Below are 15,935 nucleotides of genomic sequence, written 5' to 3'. Positions count from 1 at the left end.
GCCCCCGCCCATTGGCCGCACCGCCCCTCAAGAGCGTCCCGATTGGCCGTAGCGGCCCGGCCCGGTATCCGGGTAAGATGGCCGCAGTCGGGGAGTGCTCGCTGCCCGCGCCGTGGCGGCCGGTCTCCCTCACTCACGTCGAGTATCCCGCAGGTAACGCTCCGTTTCGCCGCCGCCGGGCCCCCCCACTGCACCTCCGGGCGCGGCGGGCCCCTTCCCGCCGCCCCACGGCGCCGCCGAGGGCCGCGCTGGCGGCTGCCAAATAGTGAGCCATTGAGCAGCAGTGCTGAGGCGGCAGGGCGCGCGTGCGCGTTGGGGGCGGCGAGGCGCTCTGCCAGATTGGGAGCCGCGGCGGGAGCGGCGTTGCGCATGCGCGGTGGGGGCTCCGGGCTGGGGGGCTGCGGGAGGGGGGCACGGGGAAGGGGACCGGGAATGGGCTCGGGGGGCGCGGCTCGGTCCCGGGGATCCCGGAGCCGCCCGGCCCTCCACTGCCGCCCTGCCCGCTCCACACCGCCGCCTCGCTACCCCTGCAGCCCTCTGGCCATGTGCGGTGCCCCCGGCTTCGAGGCGAGGGTCCCACCCACGGTGCGCAGCTCCCGCTGCTGCCCCGGCAGCGTGCCGGTGTCGGTGTCACCTCCCTGCTCCGGGCGTTGCGGGTCTGGGTCGGTGTGTCACCGTTCCAGCGGACTCTGAGGCCCTCGTGCCCCCTGAGGGAGCGGGGATGTGCCAGGGTGGCCGTGTGCCCTGGGTGGGCTCGGCTGCCGGGGGAGTTTGGGGGCTGTGCTGGCAGTGGGGTTGGCAGCGTGTCCCTGTCCCCGTGGTTCTGGTGCTGTTCCTGGGAGCTCTTTGGTCAGTCAGCGCTGAGGGAAATGCCCCGAGGGTTCCAGGCACAGGAGGTTTTGTGGCTCAGCTTTTGGCAAGGTGGGTTTGTGTCCTGGTAGCGTTGAGGAGCAGTAAGTGCCTGAGTACAGGATGGGCTGTTCCAGCTGGGACAGGTATGACCCACAAAGGTCCTGCACACCAGGTGGAATGAATTCCTGATGTGTAAGAGCAAATGGGTCTGTGTTCAGCTGCCTAAACTGTGTCCCATAAGTGCCTGTGGTCCTTTGGAGGCTCCTGTGGGTGCTTTGTGCTCTGCTGGGTTTGGGTGCTTGTTATAATCAGAGATAATAGAAAAATGAAGTGTCAGAGTTCTAGCATTAACAATTTGCTTAAAATCCAAATATTGTCTAAACAGTGTTCTCAGTATTTCCAGTTCTAGTGAGCCCCCAGCTTGCCATGGAGTATTGTCATATGTCCTGGATTTTAGTTCCTGATGAAAGCTCCTCTCAGCAGTGCAATTCCTAAAGCTTTTAAAGTGCTTAGGGATCTTCTGGGTTCAAAGTGCCCATTTAGCTAGGAGACTTGAAATGTGGCAACACTGAAAAAATATCTGGCACTGGAGATACATTATTTCTTGGCCCTCCCCCTTATGGATGTTTCATGGTTTTCTGTGATGCTTTATGTGAAATACTGGCATTTCATTTTCTCTCTCTTTCCACTGTCAGCTCCTCTGCCATCCCCCTTCTCAAATATATTAATGTGTCAGTTTGGGAGAGATGGGAAATAATCTTGCCAGTAGTACTGATATATTCATCTTTGTGTCTTATCTCCTTATCTGAACCTGGCAGTATACACAGAGTGTCCTGTGCTCCAGTTGTTGGATTGGTTTGGGAAATGAAGGTGGTGGAAATCCCTGCACTAGGGTTATCTGTCAGATCTTGAACAGTGTGACATAACCTGAATATTTTCTCTCTGTGTTGAGAGCTCTTTAGACAGGCAAAGGGAGATGATTGTCTGGAGGGGTAAATCACCACCCAGCTTAGAGTTGTGTTTGGAGGGGATGGGCATTGTGTTTATCTTGGGTAAAACATGAGTTTATGAAAGCCTACAAAGTGGAGACAAAGGACTAAAACCATAAAACAGCTGGAGGTATAAAAGTTTGTTAATTTATTTTCATAGAATCATTTAAGTTGGAGAAGCCCCTGAGATCACCAAGTCCCGCTGTTCCTCCAGCACTGCCAAGGCCACCACTAAACCCCATCCTCAAGAGCCACATTTACACAGCTCTTAAATCCCTCTGGGCACAGGGAGTCCACCACTGCCTGGGCAGCTGTGCCAGGGCTGGACAACACTTTCTGTGAAGAAGCTTTTCCTGATATACAAGTTAGACCTCTCCTGGTGCAACTTTTGGCTGCTTCCTCTTCTCCTGTCCCTGTTCCCTGGGAGCAGAGCCTGATGCCAGCCCCTCAGCTGTCAGTGAGTTGTGCAGAGCCAGAAGGTCCCCCCAGACCTCCTTTTTTCTCCAGGCTGAGCTCCCCCATCTCCCTCAGCTGCTCCTGGTGCTCCAGATCCTTCCCCAGCTCCGTTCCCTCTGGACATGCTTCAGTCCCTTAATGTCTCTCTTGTTGTGAGGGGCAAAAGCTGCCCCAAGGATTTGAGGTGGGGCCTTAGCAGTGTCCAGCACAGGGAGACTTGGTGTCATCAGTGAAGTGAGAGTGCACTTGATCTCCTTGGCCAGTTCTTTAATAAACATATGAAAGAGAACCTGCCTCAGAACTGAACTCAGCCCCAGCTGGATTTAGGTCCATTCCCCACCAGTCTGGGCCTGGACAGGTTTTTTACCTGAAAAACAGAGCACCTATCCAAGCTGTGGATATTCTCCAGGAGAATGCTGTGGAAAGCAGTGTCAAAGGCTTTACTAAGGCAAGGTAGACAACATTTTGGTCTAAAATAGTGACTTGCAGTAAACCATAGATCTGAAGCTTTTACCTGGATTTGGGGAAAGTGCTCTTAACTTTATTTAGAAAGCTGTTTACATTCAGCCTGGGCACATCTGAACTCCAGGTCCATAAAGTGCCTAGGTAATGTATATTTATAAAGGAGTGATGTTGGCAGCAGGCTCAGCACAGTGGAGTTAATGTAGCCTTGTGCTGCTGAGAGGGTCGGAACGAGAAATGGATCCTGCTTTTACCAGCATCAATTATTAAACTGTCTTGGCATGTCATGTACTGCTCTGTGGCAAACAGCTTCGGCTCTTGGCTGATCCCAGAGGCTGCTGAGCTGCTGTGGCAACTGCTTCTGAAAATCTCACATCTTTAAAGATTTCCAGTGCAGAACCCCAGCTTTCATCTGCCATGGGTGATGGTCCTGCTCCCTGGGGCCAGGTAAAATGCTGTCACTGCTGATTTCTGCCTGGCAGATGAAGCCTGGATTTGGGCTTCTGCTTCTAATTGTGAAGGGGAGAGGTGTCTCCAGAAAGGTGCTCCCTGTTCTGATATAATGTTTCCTTATCACTAGTGATACATCAAACTCATCCCCAGTTGCTTGTGTGGCTACACAGCTCTCCAGGGCTTTCTGTGATGTCCACTTTGAGCCAAACAAATGAGAAACAGCAAATGAATGCTGTGGTAATCAACTGCAGACTGGTCTGAGGAATGCAGTCTTGGAGACCTGACTGAAATACTACCCATAGGGAATGTTAGGATTAAACATAGGGAGAAAAAAAATCAGCCATGGCAGTGCTGGCTGCGTGTGCTAAAGCACGCTGCTGCAGAGGACAGCCTGTAAAAATATCATCCTGATGCTGCTTTTGGAATTTTTTGATCCTGGAGCTTTTCATATTACCAGCTCTGTTTTGGTGAGACCAAGGAATGATCTGGCATAGTGTCAGGTTGCTGGCAGGTAGGCAGGAATAATCCTTCTTCCCTATGTCCTTCCAGTAATGAGCTGGTGATTGCATCAGGACTGTGAAGTCCTTTGATGGATGTATAAAAGCTGTATCTCTAATTGTTCTTTGAATCCATTTCTGCTTTGGATCTCACGGTATCTTTGGCACTGAGCTTTCTAGCTTAATGTGGTTGTTGTTTCTTTTCTGTTAAGTCCACTGCTCAGTAATTTCATCAAACACTCTCTCATGTGCAGTGAGAGGCAGCAATTGTTTGCTGTCAATTTCTCCATATAATTCATGACTTCATAGAGCTGTTGTATCATCTGTTTTCCTTTTTCAGCTGAAAATCTGATTTATTTGGTGTTTTCTGAATGGCTGCTGTTGCATATTTATCTTTGTCCCCATTCTATTTGCCTTTTCTGTATGTACTCTCCCTTTTTAGCTGGTGACACCACAATTGCATAATAAATTTTTATAGTGCTGTAACAGTAACTTCTGTTGTGCTCTTAAAAATGTTCTGCTTGCCTTTTTGACTGCTTCAGAGCACTGGATGCTACTCTGAAGGTATTGGCACACACTGAGTCTGAGGGTTTTTGTTTGATAACAACTGAACTAAATCCTGTCATGTCATGGGTATAATTAGGGTTGTTTTTTCCCGTATGCATTGCTTTGCATGGGATGACTTTGTGCTGCAGACTTAAAACTCATCTTCAGGGACTTCCTGCCTGTAGGGTGAGTTTCACTGGAGAAACATTGAGTTCCTGGTTTGTTTGGGTTTTTTTATTATTATTTGGAGAAAAGAAAGAAAACTTCCTCTCTTCAGTGCAGCTGGGATTCTTAGAGCTCTGGGACTTTCTGGACCTTCTCACACTGGACAAATTCTTTAAGGGGAGAAACCTGGTGTGCCAAACCTTTTCTCTGCAAAATGACAGAATATTCCCATTTTCCCAGTTTGTCCAGGATGTTTCCTACAGCCAGCCAGAGTTGGAGAGGCAGGTGTGCAGTGGATAAAGAGGTTCAAAGGTGCTGTGTCTGTGCTTTGGCTCAGCAGTTCTTGTTGCTGTTCAGTATCAGCACACGCAGCTCCTATAGGAATGTTTGTTCTGATAACCCTCCTGTGGTCCTGTGTGAGCTGGGAGCTCACAAGTCAGGGCTCATTCCAGAGCTAAGCAGTATCTCTTGGAAGAAGCAGATCCCACTCTTGTTTGGCTGCTTTAATGCAGGGTTTATGTTTAATCTCCCTGCAGAAGTTATGTCTGATTCCTGCCTTTGTGCCATAATTTGAAGCCTGCTGTAGATATTATTGCTGTCCCCCAGCTCAAGTTATGGGCATATGCACAAGCAGAGGAAACAACTCTTTTATATCATGAATATTTAGTGAGACACATACACTGCATGTTGTCTGTGCAACTTGCACATGTGCACTTAGCCAAGAACACAAAACCAGTGGCAGTGCCACAAATAGATCCTTCAATAGGAAGTGGTGGTGGCAAAGCTCAGTCTTGTGGTAGGATGTGGTTGGGGGCTGTTGATTCACATTTTTACATCCTATACAGGTTAAGTAGATGTGGTGAAGCTCAGCTATTTCTACTGACAGGATGCTGGGTAAAATGTTGAATTGGAGCAGAAGTAGATGCTGAATGAAGGCTGAAAAAATAACGTGTGTCTGAGCTACGTATAGTGCTGCACGCACTTATCTCTTGGCTGCCCAAAAATGGGGTAGTTGCATCCTTTATTTTTGCTTTTTGAGCTCCAAATAATATCCAGGGAAAGCTGGACTTTAACAAAGCAGAATTTAAAACTAAATGAAACCCAAGATATGTATTAAGTAGATTCTCCTTTTGCATTTTTGCAGAGATTTTACGTCTGTTCCTGCTGGTTGGAGGAACTGCTTTAAAATTCCCAAGTTTAGCAAATTAAAGGGAAATTAATTTTTTATAAAAAAAGGCAGGGGTGATGCTTGCTAGATCTGACTGGACTTTAAACTGTGGTTCTCCTGCACGTCTCCTTTCCCTGGGAATAAGTCTCAGAGCGCACTGGAGCGTGAGAGGAGACAGGAGTGACAGAAGTAATCACGCTCCAAGGCCCCTGGAGCACTGAGCAGTGCTGGCCTTTCTCTCAGAGCTCACTTTGCCTCCTCCACTGGGGATTTCCAGTCCTTTCCGAGCTGGGTTAGTCACTGAAGCTCTGCCTTGAGCTGCTGATCCAGTGGGGCTGTTTGTGATGGCTGGGGTAGCTCCAGTGCTGCCTTCAGTGCCCAGCTGTCTATTTGCCTCCTCTGTAGAAAAAGTGGCTTCAGACTGTGACTGTGTTTAATTGCCATTAGCCACAGGAACATGAAGTGCTATTAGTGATATCTGCTCTAAATGGACTGCTGAAATATTTGAGGAGCTTTTGTGTTAGGATTGAGTGAAGGACTTGGTGCCTGTAGGCACATCTGGGACTGATGGTGTCTGGTTCCCCTCTCAGGTGTGGTTTTTGTGCTTGTGAAGCCTGGGTGATTTGATTTTTTGGGAATGTTATCATGTAACATAACAGAGGATTTTGAGTTTGCTACTGCTGATCCTATTTAAATTAAAAGACTACTTGTTTAAGTGCCTTTCCACCATCTGCACAAGAAATAGAACCCTCTGAGAAGATAAATAATCTGGTTTTATTTCTACTTGACAAAATTATGGGTTTTAATGTGGAAGTGCTAAGCCTTTATGTACTGTGGATTAACAGAGTGAGTGATCTGAAACATGGTGATCTTTTGAAGATGAGCTCTCTTTATTTGGCAATGCTGGAATTGAGGCTTTTGGATAGTATTCCTAAGGCTTTCAGGGTAGTTTAATTGTCTCTTGACAAGGTGGCTTCTCTCATGAATTCCCTCATCATTGATGACAGAACTCATTTTGTTGAGAGTTTGTGATTTATGTAAAATCATAAGGGGCTTGATTGTCTATTGCCAAGTAACTGATACTGTCACTTAGATCCCCTTTGTGTTACCATAATCCATTGCTTTGGGAGCATTTGGAATGCACCTGATGCAAGACAAACCTGCCATATGGAGCAAGAAAAGTTTCAAATTCAACATCTTCCAACTCTTTTCAGGTTAAAACCAAAGCAGAGCCTCATTTCAGTGGAAACCCAGCATGCCTGGGGGTTTTGTCCTCCAAATCTTCCTCCTTTCACCTAACTCCTGCTAATAATCCTTGCTGATGATGTTGCTGGTTCCCAAATTTAACCCAGAGTTTGGAATTCCAGAGGCTTCCATGCACTATACCTGATGTAACCACAACTATGTGGCAATAACATCAGCAGCATGAACTTTGTTGTGAAAGGGCAATAACTTCTTTTTTTATCAGTTCCAGCACTCAGAGGCTGAGGTTAAAGTCCTTTTCACCAAGTGCTGCTTTGAAATGTGGGTGTGTGGGCTGGGGAGCCTGGGTGTCTTGCAGTGGAATTGATCTAGGAATGAGTCCAATGCTCAGACTTGCAGAGGCATCCTGTTTCCTTTTGAGAGGAGGGAAGAAGGACAAATTTATGTGGGGGCTGAGCCTTTTGTGTTCAGTGATGGGATGGAGAGGATCTGGTCTGTGAGAACCAATACTCAAAGTACCCATCTCTTCTGCTGCTTGCTGGGTTCATACAATGAGTTTGTAGTGACTTCTGTATTTAAAGATTCTTTGGCAGACAGTTCTCACTCTTCTCATACAAATTGCTGATTTGGAGCAAAATTGCTCTGATAATTTTTTGTGTCCTCGGAATTTGTGCTGACATCTTTTCTCCAGATACTTCTGTATGTGTCCCTTTTTGGGGAAGAGAGGCAAGAGAAATTGGGATCAAAATGCACAGCTGCTCCTTACTGTTGCTGCCCACTTCTGTGTCTGTTGTAGTTCAGAATAAAGGTTTTGAGGGACCTTATGACCTTTGTGAGGTCCCATTGCAGCTCCCTGATTTTCCCTGGGGGATAACTAGACTGTTAATTATTTGGGTTGGAGGCCCAAATCCCCCTCTGTGTGGTACAAGTGGACTACTGGTTAAAAAGGCAGAGTCTCCTTTATTTCTCTGACATTTCCTGCTATGTTTAGCTATTTATTTCCTTCCCATTTTGCTAATGCTGGTGTTCATGCAGACACATGGTGAGACAGATTAGGAAGCTGATCCAGCTGAAAACTAACCCATTTTAGTGAGGGTGTGGGAAAGGATTTGTTTGGGGCCTCTTTGCTGGCTCAGAGAAGAAATAGGAATGAGGGGAAGGGAAAGATGCTGCCTCTTCTGCAGCAGCCTGTGCTCATGTTGAATTGAAGTGGCTCTAGGCCCACACCCATGGTTATTGTTGTAAACTGGGTGTAAATCTCTGCTGGATGATTCCAGGCTCCTTTCACCCTTGATTTTGAACCTCCATGGAAGCACTGCTGTCTCCCTGCCTCAGCTCCTCTGTCATTCTGGAACACAGGGACTTGCTGCACTGCCGAGTTTGCCCCTCTGCTCTGTGATGCAAGGCTCTGACTGACCCATATTGTGGTGGCTGGCAAGTACCTGTGAAGTTCACACTGATTTCTTTCTCTTGTTTGTTTCCCCAGGTGATTTCTCTGGCCAGCTTTTAGCTTATTTGAGTCTTGGTCCAATATTCATTATTGTTGGCTTTGTAACACTCATCATATTCAAGAGAGAGCTTCACACGGTGAGTCCTTCTCTCCCTTCCCAGCCTCTCCTTATGACAAAACTCTTTTCCTTTGTCACCTGGGGCTCCTGTATTCACACTTCTTTTTCTCTCTAAAAGGAGCAAGCTGAGGAAAGCCATCTTCCTGTCAGGGAACAGCAGGAGACACTTAGCACCCGTACCAGGTTAAAAGGCTGCTCAGCCTTTTCTGACTTCTCTGTTATGCTGGTGTGTTTTGGACATTATCTGTCCAGAGCCATCGAGGGAGATGTCTGAGGAAGTACAGAATGCTGTTGCAGAGTGGGAACACTCCCAAGATCCAGTAGGATCATAGCACTGGGCAGCATATGCAGGAAATGGTGTGTGTAACTCAGGGGGATGCACTTTCTTTGAGCTACTGAGGCAGAAAAGGGGATAAAAACAAAACCTACAGCTTTCCAAGGGAGTGGATCTGTCTTTAAGGGCTTGTATTTCAAATGTGAGTTGAATACCAGGGGCAGAAGAGACTTGTTTCAATCCAAATTCTTAAAATGCTTTTTATCTGCTCTGCCAGGTAGTTGGGAATCAGTGTCATGAATAAACTCCCTCTAGGACGTATAAACCTCCTGTAGCATTTGTCCTCAGTAAACAGATAAAACAGGGGCCACTGAAAGGATTTTGACAGCACATTTTGAACGTAGGGCCACAGTGTCATGGGAACCAGTGGCCCAAGGGACCTGGGAATAGGGAACTTTTAACTAGGGAAGGCAACTGTACAGCTTTGACAACTCAAAGGTTTTGTGTTGACCCAAAAGAGAAAAGAAGCCAGAGTAACTATTGCATAGATTTATAGGTTTCTCAATTGCTTGGTGTTGGTAGCAAGACAAGTGTTGAGGTTGATTCTCTGTTCTTCATGTGGGAAGACACCACTGGTCTAGAGAGAGACCCTGGCTGCCTTGCAGCAGCCTGATCTGTGGCTCATGATGTGGAGTGAAAAATTGCTTCATCATGTGGAATGGGACTGAGTGCTAAGGAGGCAGTGTCATCACCAGCTGGGAATTTGATCACAGCAGCAGGACTAATTTAGGGGAGGTGTATGAACTGTGAAGTTGAAGAGCAAAAATAAATGCTACCAGGTCTGGCTTAGCTCAGAATGTGAATTCATCTTAGACTGAAGACAGCAGCTTCAAGATGAAAATATTCATAGAAGAAAAAGCCAGAAAGCCTAAAAAGTCACCTTTGTTTTAAACTATTTACCCAAATAACAGTGTCTGTACTCCCCCTGTTGGTCATTGGGAAAAGCCAGTTCCCAGAACCTGCCCTATTAAAAAGGTCACTTTCTGCACTCACTGGTGCAAGGTGCTGGCAGAAGTGCCCTACTGTGTCATTTTTGTCTTTCTGTGTATCAGCTGCTGAAAAGCTTCATGTATACAATATGTTGCCAAATATAAAGTGAGATGAAAATAAATGCTTTTCTTCTCAGGTATAGAATTTGGAAGCCATTGGTTTTAACTCTAGTAGTCAAAAAAGAAAATTAGAAGCATAGTGTTTGGGGTTTTGTCAACAGAGAGAGCCTGGTAAGTAGAAGGATCTCTTAGAGGGGATGACACAGCTGTCTTGCCTTCACAGATCTCTTTCTTGGGAGGGCTGGTGTTCAACGAGGCAGTGAACTGGTTAATAAAAAATGTAATCCGGGAGCCTCGGCCGTGCGAAGGTAGGGTGTGGACCATGAGTGTGGTGGTGTCAGGGGAGTTTTGGGTGGAATGCTGACTCGGGGGGGTTAGAGGGTTTTTCCCCCTTTGCCTCGTGTTGGCTGTGGATGTTTGGGTGCAAAAAGGCTGACAGAGCCTCCTGAGCAGGGACGTGTCCTGTGAACTTTGTGCATGCTTCAGCAGCATGGGCTGGCTTCTCATCTGGAGTGTTCCAGCTGCTGACCCTACCTTGACCATATTCTTTTTTCTTCTCTTCCCAGAAGCCCATTCAACAGTGACCACAAAATATGGGATGCCATCCAGCCACTCCCAATTCATGTGGTTTTTCTCTGTCTATTCTTTTCTGTTCCTTTATTTAAGGTAAAAATTCTGGGTCAGGTTTTGGCTGTTAATATGTTGAAACACCTGAAATGGGTGGCTCCCTTGCTGGGTGCCACTTGAGTGGGATAATGGAACTAAATCTGAGGACCTGCACAATTTATTGTGGCTTGGGTGGGATTGGAGTATGTCTGTCTCAATCTGAGTGTAGGGCTGGAGTTTCTTTTTCTAAGCTATGATGGTGCCCCAGTGTGAGGGAGGAGGTGGAGGATAGGGAGGAGAAATGAAGAGCTGCTTTCTCATTTTGTCTCAGTTTCAGTGGGGTTATCTACAATCTTTTGGATAATACCAGCTGTCCAGTTGCGTGACTTTTTAGTTGACTTCCCTTACCAAGTACTGGGTTTACCTGTGCTTTAATGAAATTCTTGTTGGAGCATGGCTCTGTCTTGTGGCTCTCGATGGAGGAAGACAAACTTATAGTTCCTCCTGGCTCTGTGGGTGATGGAGGGACTCTGTCTTGGCTCCCTCTTGCATGTGCTCAGCACGTGCCTCTCACATCAGTGTGAGCATCCTGCCTTCCATCACAGCAATCCCTGTTCACAATTGGAGAGAAACACCTTTGGCTTCTTGGCTGCTCTTTAACTGCTGCCAGTGGGACAGATTGCTGCTGGGATGGGATTGAGCTGCCCATGACCCCAGTGGAGTAAAGCTTCCCTAGGGTTTCAGAGGGAGGGAGGTCAGGAGTGCTCAGCTCCCTGCCCTGTGCTAATGGCTCTCCATCTCTTTCAGAATGCACCAAACAAACAACGCGAGGTTTCTGGATTTGCTATGGCGACATGTGCTGTCCATCTGCCTCGTCACAGTGGCTTTGCTAGTCTCATATAGTAGGTATGGAGCAACTGTTTCTCTTCTGCTCTCACACAGTCTTGTGGCCTGTCCCAGCCAGCAGCCCTGGCATTCCTTATCCTGCCTTTCCCACCTAATTCTGCACTGTGCTGTAGGAGTCAGAGTGTTGTAGAAGTGTTGCCATGAGACCCAATAAACAAAAGTGCTACATGTGTGGTGCTTCACAAGCATTTACAAAACCCCAGATCAGCTGAGCTTGTGCCAATTCCCCATGGGCTCCGGTGCCATGCTCCATCCAGCCTCACTGCCTCGCCCTCTTTCCAGCACTAAGTGTGGGGGCATTGCCCCATACCTAGGCACAGCAGCATCTGCAGCATGTGGATGGCTACTTAGTTGATCAATCCCACTGTTTTGCTTGAGCATTAGTTAATCAAAACGTTTATAGCTGTTGGCAAGATTTAGTTGTATTGAGATGGATAAAGAAAATGGAACTGTAATTGTGATTTTTTTTTTCTCTTTAGTAGATTAAATGTAAAGTGAGCTCCAGTAATTGGAAAAACAGATGAATTCAAGCTAGAAATAGGGTCACATTTTCCACAGGAAAGTAATTACCTGTTGGCACAGTTGACTGTACGCTACAGCTGATTACTTATTACTAATTATTTTAAAAGCCTGACAGGACAAATTTGTCAGAGGTATATGGTCTAATTAAAACAAAATTAGAGGAAATCAAGTGACCTATGTTAGACAGAAGGTCAGATAAGATGATCATAATGATATGTGAGGAAAAAAAATTTTGAATGTAGCTTGTGCACACATAGCCCGCCAACAGTGCAGCTCTGAGTGGCTGCAGTCACAGTGAGCACACTGGTCATGCAGTCTCTGTGCCTGTCACATTGGAGAGCACCAAAATCACAAAAAAAATGCTGTTTGTGTTCTTAAAAGCCTTTAAGCCTCAGCTTTGGTGGCCTGGATGAGACTTGTCCTGTTACTGCCTTCTGAAAAGTTTCTTGTGGGAACTAACAGTATTAGTTCTTCAGCTGATCCAAAGATGGATGAAGAAGAATGTGGAGGGTTATTGAGTTAAGCTCAAACTAGAAGTGCTCCAAGCTGAAACTGCTGTAGCAGGAAAGAATTTTCCCCAGTTTTTTTCCCCCCACTATTTTTGCCAGCTTTTTACTGAAAAAAGACACCCACTTTTAACATCTGGACGATAACTTGCACCCACGTCTGTGGGTCCAGTGATGCCTCAGCTCCTGAATCTTGGCTCCTTTTGTTTTAAAGCCTGTCTGGTGACTCTTCTCTTCCACTGCAGGGTTTATTTGCTTTACCACACCTGGAGCCAAGTCCTATATGGAGGTGTGGCAGGAAGCATCATGGCCATAGCCTGGTTTGCCTTCACACAGGAGATCCTAACTCCCCTCTTCCCGAGGATAGCTGCGTGGTAAGTCTCTGTATTCTGTGGAGGTTTGTTATGGATGTTAGAAATGAGAATTCCTGGGCTCTGTCCTAGTTTTGCATACTGGCTGTTGTGTAACCTACTTTTTTCCTCCTTGTTTTTTTGTGCATGCATATATACAAAGGATCATATGTCCTTGATAAGGGTGGGGAAGAGGGAATTCACTCAATGGCTACATTTTGTAAAGCCCTGCTAAAGCTTTGAGGTGTGGCAGCCTGCTGGAGGAGCTTTGCAAGATGAACAGCAGACCTTTCTTAATGAATGTCTAACGACCCAGTCAAATTGCAGAGCTATTTACATGTAATATAATCTGGAAATATTGCAAAAGGAAAGAAAAAATGTTTTTTTAACGTGTAACGAAGCCTGAAGTGATAGAATAGTACTGTTAAGTAGAGCAGGTTTTGTTTTGTTTTTGTTTTTTTTTTTAATCAAAATTCCAGTGAAGAAAGTCTAATTATTTCTCTCTTTCCACCACATTGTCCTTTTTCAGGCCAATTTCAGAGTTCTTTTTAATCCGAGATACCAGCCTCATTCCTAACATCCTGTGGTTTGAATACACAGTCACAAGAGCAGAAGCAAGGTAAGTTCTGTTGGGAGTGGAGGAGCTGTAGCTGCTCTGACCTTTCAGATGCAGTTATTAATTAATTTTCTGATATGTAGCTGATAATTTTCAGCTGCTGTGGGTAGAATAGCTTGAAGTGAGGAAATACCAAGTTGTGGGTTAATGATTGCACCTGAAAGGTGAGTCTGGAGAGGGTGTGATTCAAGAATTTAATCTCAGTTAAATAGCATTTCAGCTCCCTGGCTTATGGTTTTTGCAAGCAGTTGTTTATAATCTTGCATCCACACATGAGCTTGTGTACACTGAAGATGGGATGGGTGTTGTGGGAGTGTGGAGAGTGGGAAGGAATGATCAGCTTGGCAGATATGGCAGGGACACTAGTTTTGTGTGGAGCTAAGCAGAGGCATACTTTAATCCTCCTGTTTTTGCCTCTGGTTTGTTGCAGCCCCCTGGGCTGAGGTCCCGTGTGTCACCCGTGCCTGTGTTGCCTTGCAGGAACAGACAGCGCAAGCTGGGTACGAAGCTGCAGTGACCGGAACGTGGGGACCAGGGCGCGCTTTAACAGAGACAGACAAGAGCAGAGACCTGGGAGCAGCAAGGAGCCTTTTTACAGACGGACCAAAGGAACAGGCAGGGACCATACCCAAAACCTGAAAGCCTTTGCTCTGCTTTAGCAGCTAAGCTGGATGCTCCCTGATGCATGTGGGACCGTGCAGGAGTAGAAACTCATTTTGAACACAGATGCACATGGTTGGATGTACCATCGTGTCTACGTCAGGGGAGGGGGGAGAAAATGCCTGGTGTCGTGTTTGGGGGAGGGAAAACCAAAAACGAATCCTTTCTGTGACTTTTTTTTTCAGCATGAAATATACACACTATTTATTTATTTTTTTAAATGGAACTATTGTTTATGGGGTGGGTGAGGCGTTGATTGTGTGTTTTGCTTTTTTTTTTTTTACATTTTTTTTGGAAGAAGATGACAAAACTATAATTTCAAGTTGGTCATGTTTAATTAGGGCTTCTAAATCTTACATGGTTCTTAGGAGGGAGGGGATCTAGGAGGGGTGACCAAGACAGAAGGGAGAGGAAGACTTTCCTTTCTGCAGTCAGTTTGGGAGATCAAAATCAATTCCAACTGTACTTTGTACAGACAAAAAGACAGACTATAAAGATCTGATTTTTAACACTAGTGACAGTTCTGCAGGGAATCCTGCACAAAAACCAGTTAAGGGGAGTGTGTGTGTAAAACAAAGGAAAAACACAAATATACTGACTCTTAATTTTTTTCCATTGCTGCTCCTGTTGTGTAATTAGCAAGAATATCCTTTTCAGAATCTCTTCTAGATGGCAAGATTATCATACATATCTCACATTTTTTCCATCTCTTCCTTTATACTTTTATTATCTCAGGGTTGCTGTGATCTGTACAGTTTTGTTGTACTGAGTGTGCCGAGGGCACTGGGAAGCCTGTTGGTTATAAGCAGTGCTGTGCTCCAGTGAGAGTCAGCCCAAAGCCTTACAAAATTCAGTTGCTGGTCTCTGTCTTAAGCACTGGATTTTTTTTTTTCCTGTTAAAGCTTAAGGGAGGGATTTTTAAGAATGAACATAGTGACAACCACAAATGAACAAGGCAAATGACTAATAACTAGCTCAGCTGCTCTCTGAATTATTCCTTCAAGAGCCCTGTTAGACTCCATCCATGAACTCCCAATAAGGAACTTGTCTTAGCAGAGGCTCCATCACAGTAGCTTGGTTGGGGTTCTGCAGCTGTAACCTTGAATGCTGAACTCCTTCAAGCAAGTTTTACTTTCCATCCTTCTTCCATGGCGATTCTGCGTCGGGCCGGTGGCGCTCTGGGTGCTGTGTCTCTGTGGGAGTGTGCCTGCCATCTCTGTGTGCTGGTGATGCCTACGACCTCTGTGACCCATGAGTGACCTGCCAAGGGCTATACTCAAAGTGCTTCAGGGCTGTGCATGGACACTTTCTGTATTTCTGGTATATAATGCAGCAGTTCAAGTATAACTACAGAGAAGTATTTATTCAAAGCACAATTGACTTGAACTTTCACAGATAAAGGACAGCTTCTGAACTGGCTCAAAGGTCATCGGTGTGCCTTCGATGCAGTCATGAGCAGAGGTAAAATGACTGTCACATCTCAGTCTTGCTGCTTGTTTTACTATCTCCACTTTAATCAGACTCCTGCATTATAAAGCTGCTTGAGTTGAGATTTTTTTTTTTTTCTGTTCATCCTGGTTATTTTTTTTTAAGTTTTCATCTGTGCCTGTTGCTGTAGGAGTTTGTGTGTTTGTGTGGAGCTGCTGTTGGACACTCAGAGTGTAAACTGTAGAAAGCGATCCTGATTCAGGAGATCAGGAATGAAGGCTGTTTAAATTTCTGTGTTTAAATAGCTACGGGTAGTAAATTAACTGTTTGCAGTTGGTACAGCAAGTATATATATATATATATATATAAATTTTTTAAGAACTGTTTAGCATAACATAAGCAATCCTGTAACATCTGAAGGACCCAAGCACTGGATCTGCTTTGAAGGTGCATCATAATCAAGAGGCATCTTGCAGCTTTCACAAGAACATTTGATCTGCCTTAGACCAGCTCTGTTGGGATGAGACAGGACATCAGACAGGTCCCGTGTCATGGTGGTACCATATGTTTCAGTCTGAAAACTGGTACTTATGTCTTGC

General features: G+C 45.8%; 1 protein-coding gene across 1 annotated transcript; it reads left to right on the top strand.

The window, feature by feature from the left end:
* Nucleotides 1-3: 3 nt before the first annotated feature.
* DOLPP1 (dolichyldiphosphatase 1) lies at nt 4-14,523 on the top strand. The gene is made up of 8 exons (XM_050981125.1): nt 4-153; nt 8,278-8,378; nt 9,966-10,050; nt 10,309-10,408; nt 11,156-11,254; nt 12,528-12,656; nt 13,162-13,251; nt 13,729-14,523. Exons 1-8 carry the CDS (start codon nt 78-80, stop codon nt 13,763-13,765), a joined length of 717 nt encoding a protein of 238 aa, XP_050837082.1. The 5' UTR covers nt 4-77; the 3' UTR covers nt 13,766-14,523.
* Nucleotides 14,524-15,935: the final 1,412 nt, after the last annotated feature.

This window comes from Serinus canaria, chromosome 17 (genome assembly GCF_022539315.1).
Source record: "Serinus canaria isolate serCan28SL12 chromosome 17, serCan2020, whole genome shotgun sequence".
NCBI lineage: Eukaryota > Metazoa > Chordata > Aves > Passeriformes > Fringillidae > Serinus > Serinus canaria.
The sequence above is the reverse complement of the archived record's forward strand: the minus strand, read 5'-3'. Positions and strand labels throughout refer to the sequence as shown.

Bases quoted from the DNA above. Each gene is read 5' to 3' on its own strand.
- DOLPP1 (XM_050981125.1), top strand. From the start codon at position 78: ATGGCCGCAGTCGGGGAGTGCTCGCTGCCCGCGCCGTGGCGGCCGGTC. The intron at 10,409-11,155 runs GTAAAAATTCTG...CATCTCTTTCAG, and splicing joins TTTCTGTTCCTTTATTTAAG to AATGCACCAAACAAACAACG. The intron at 12,657-13,161 runs GTAAGTCTCTGT...GTCCTTTTTCAG, and splicing joins TTCCCGAGGATAGCTGCGTG to GCCAATTTCAGAGTTCTTTT.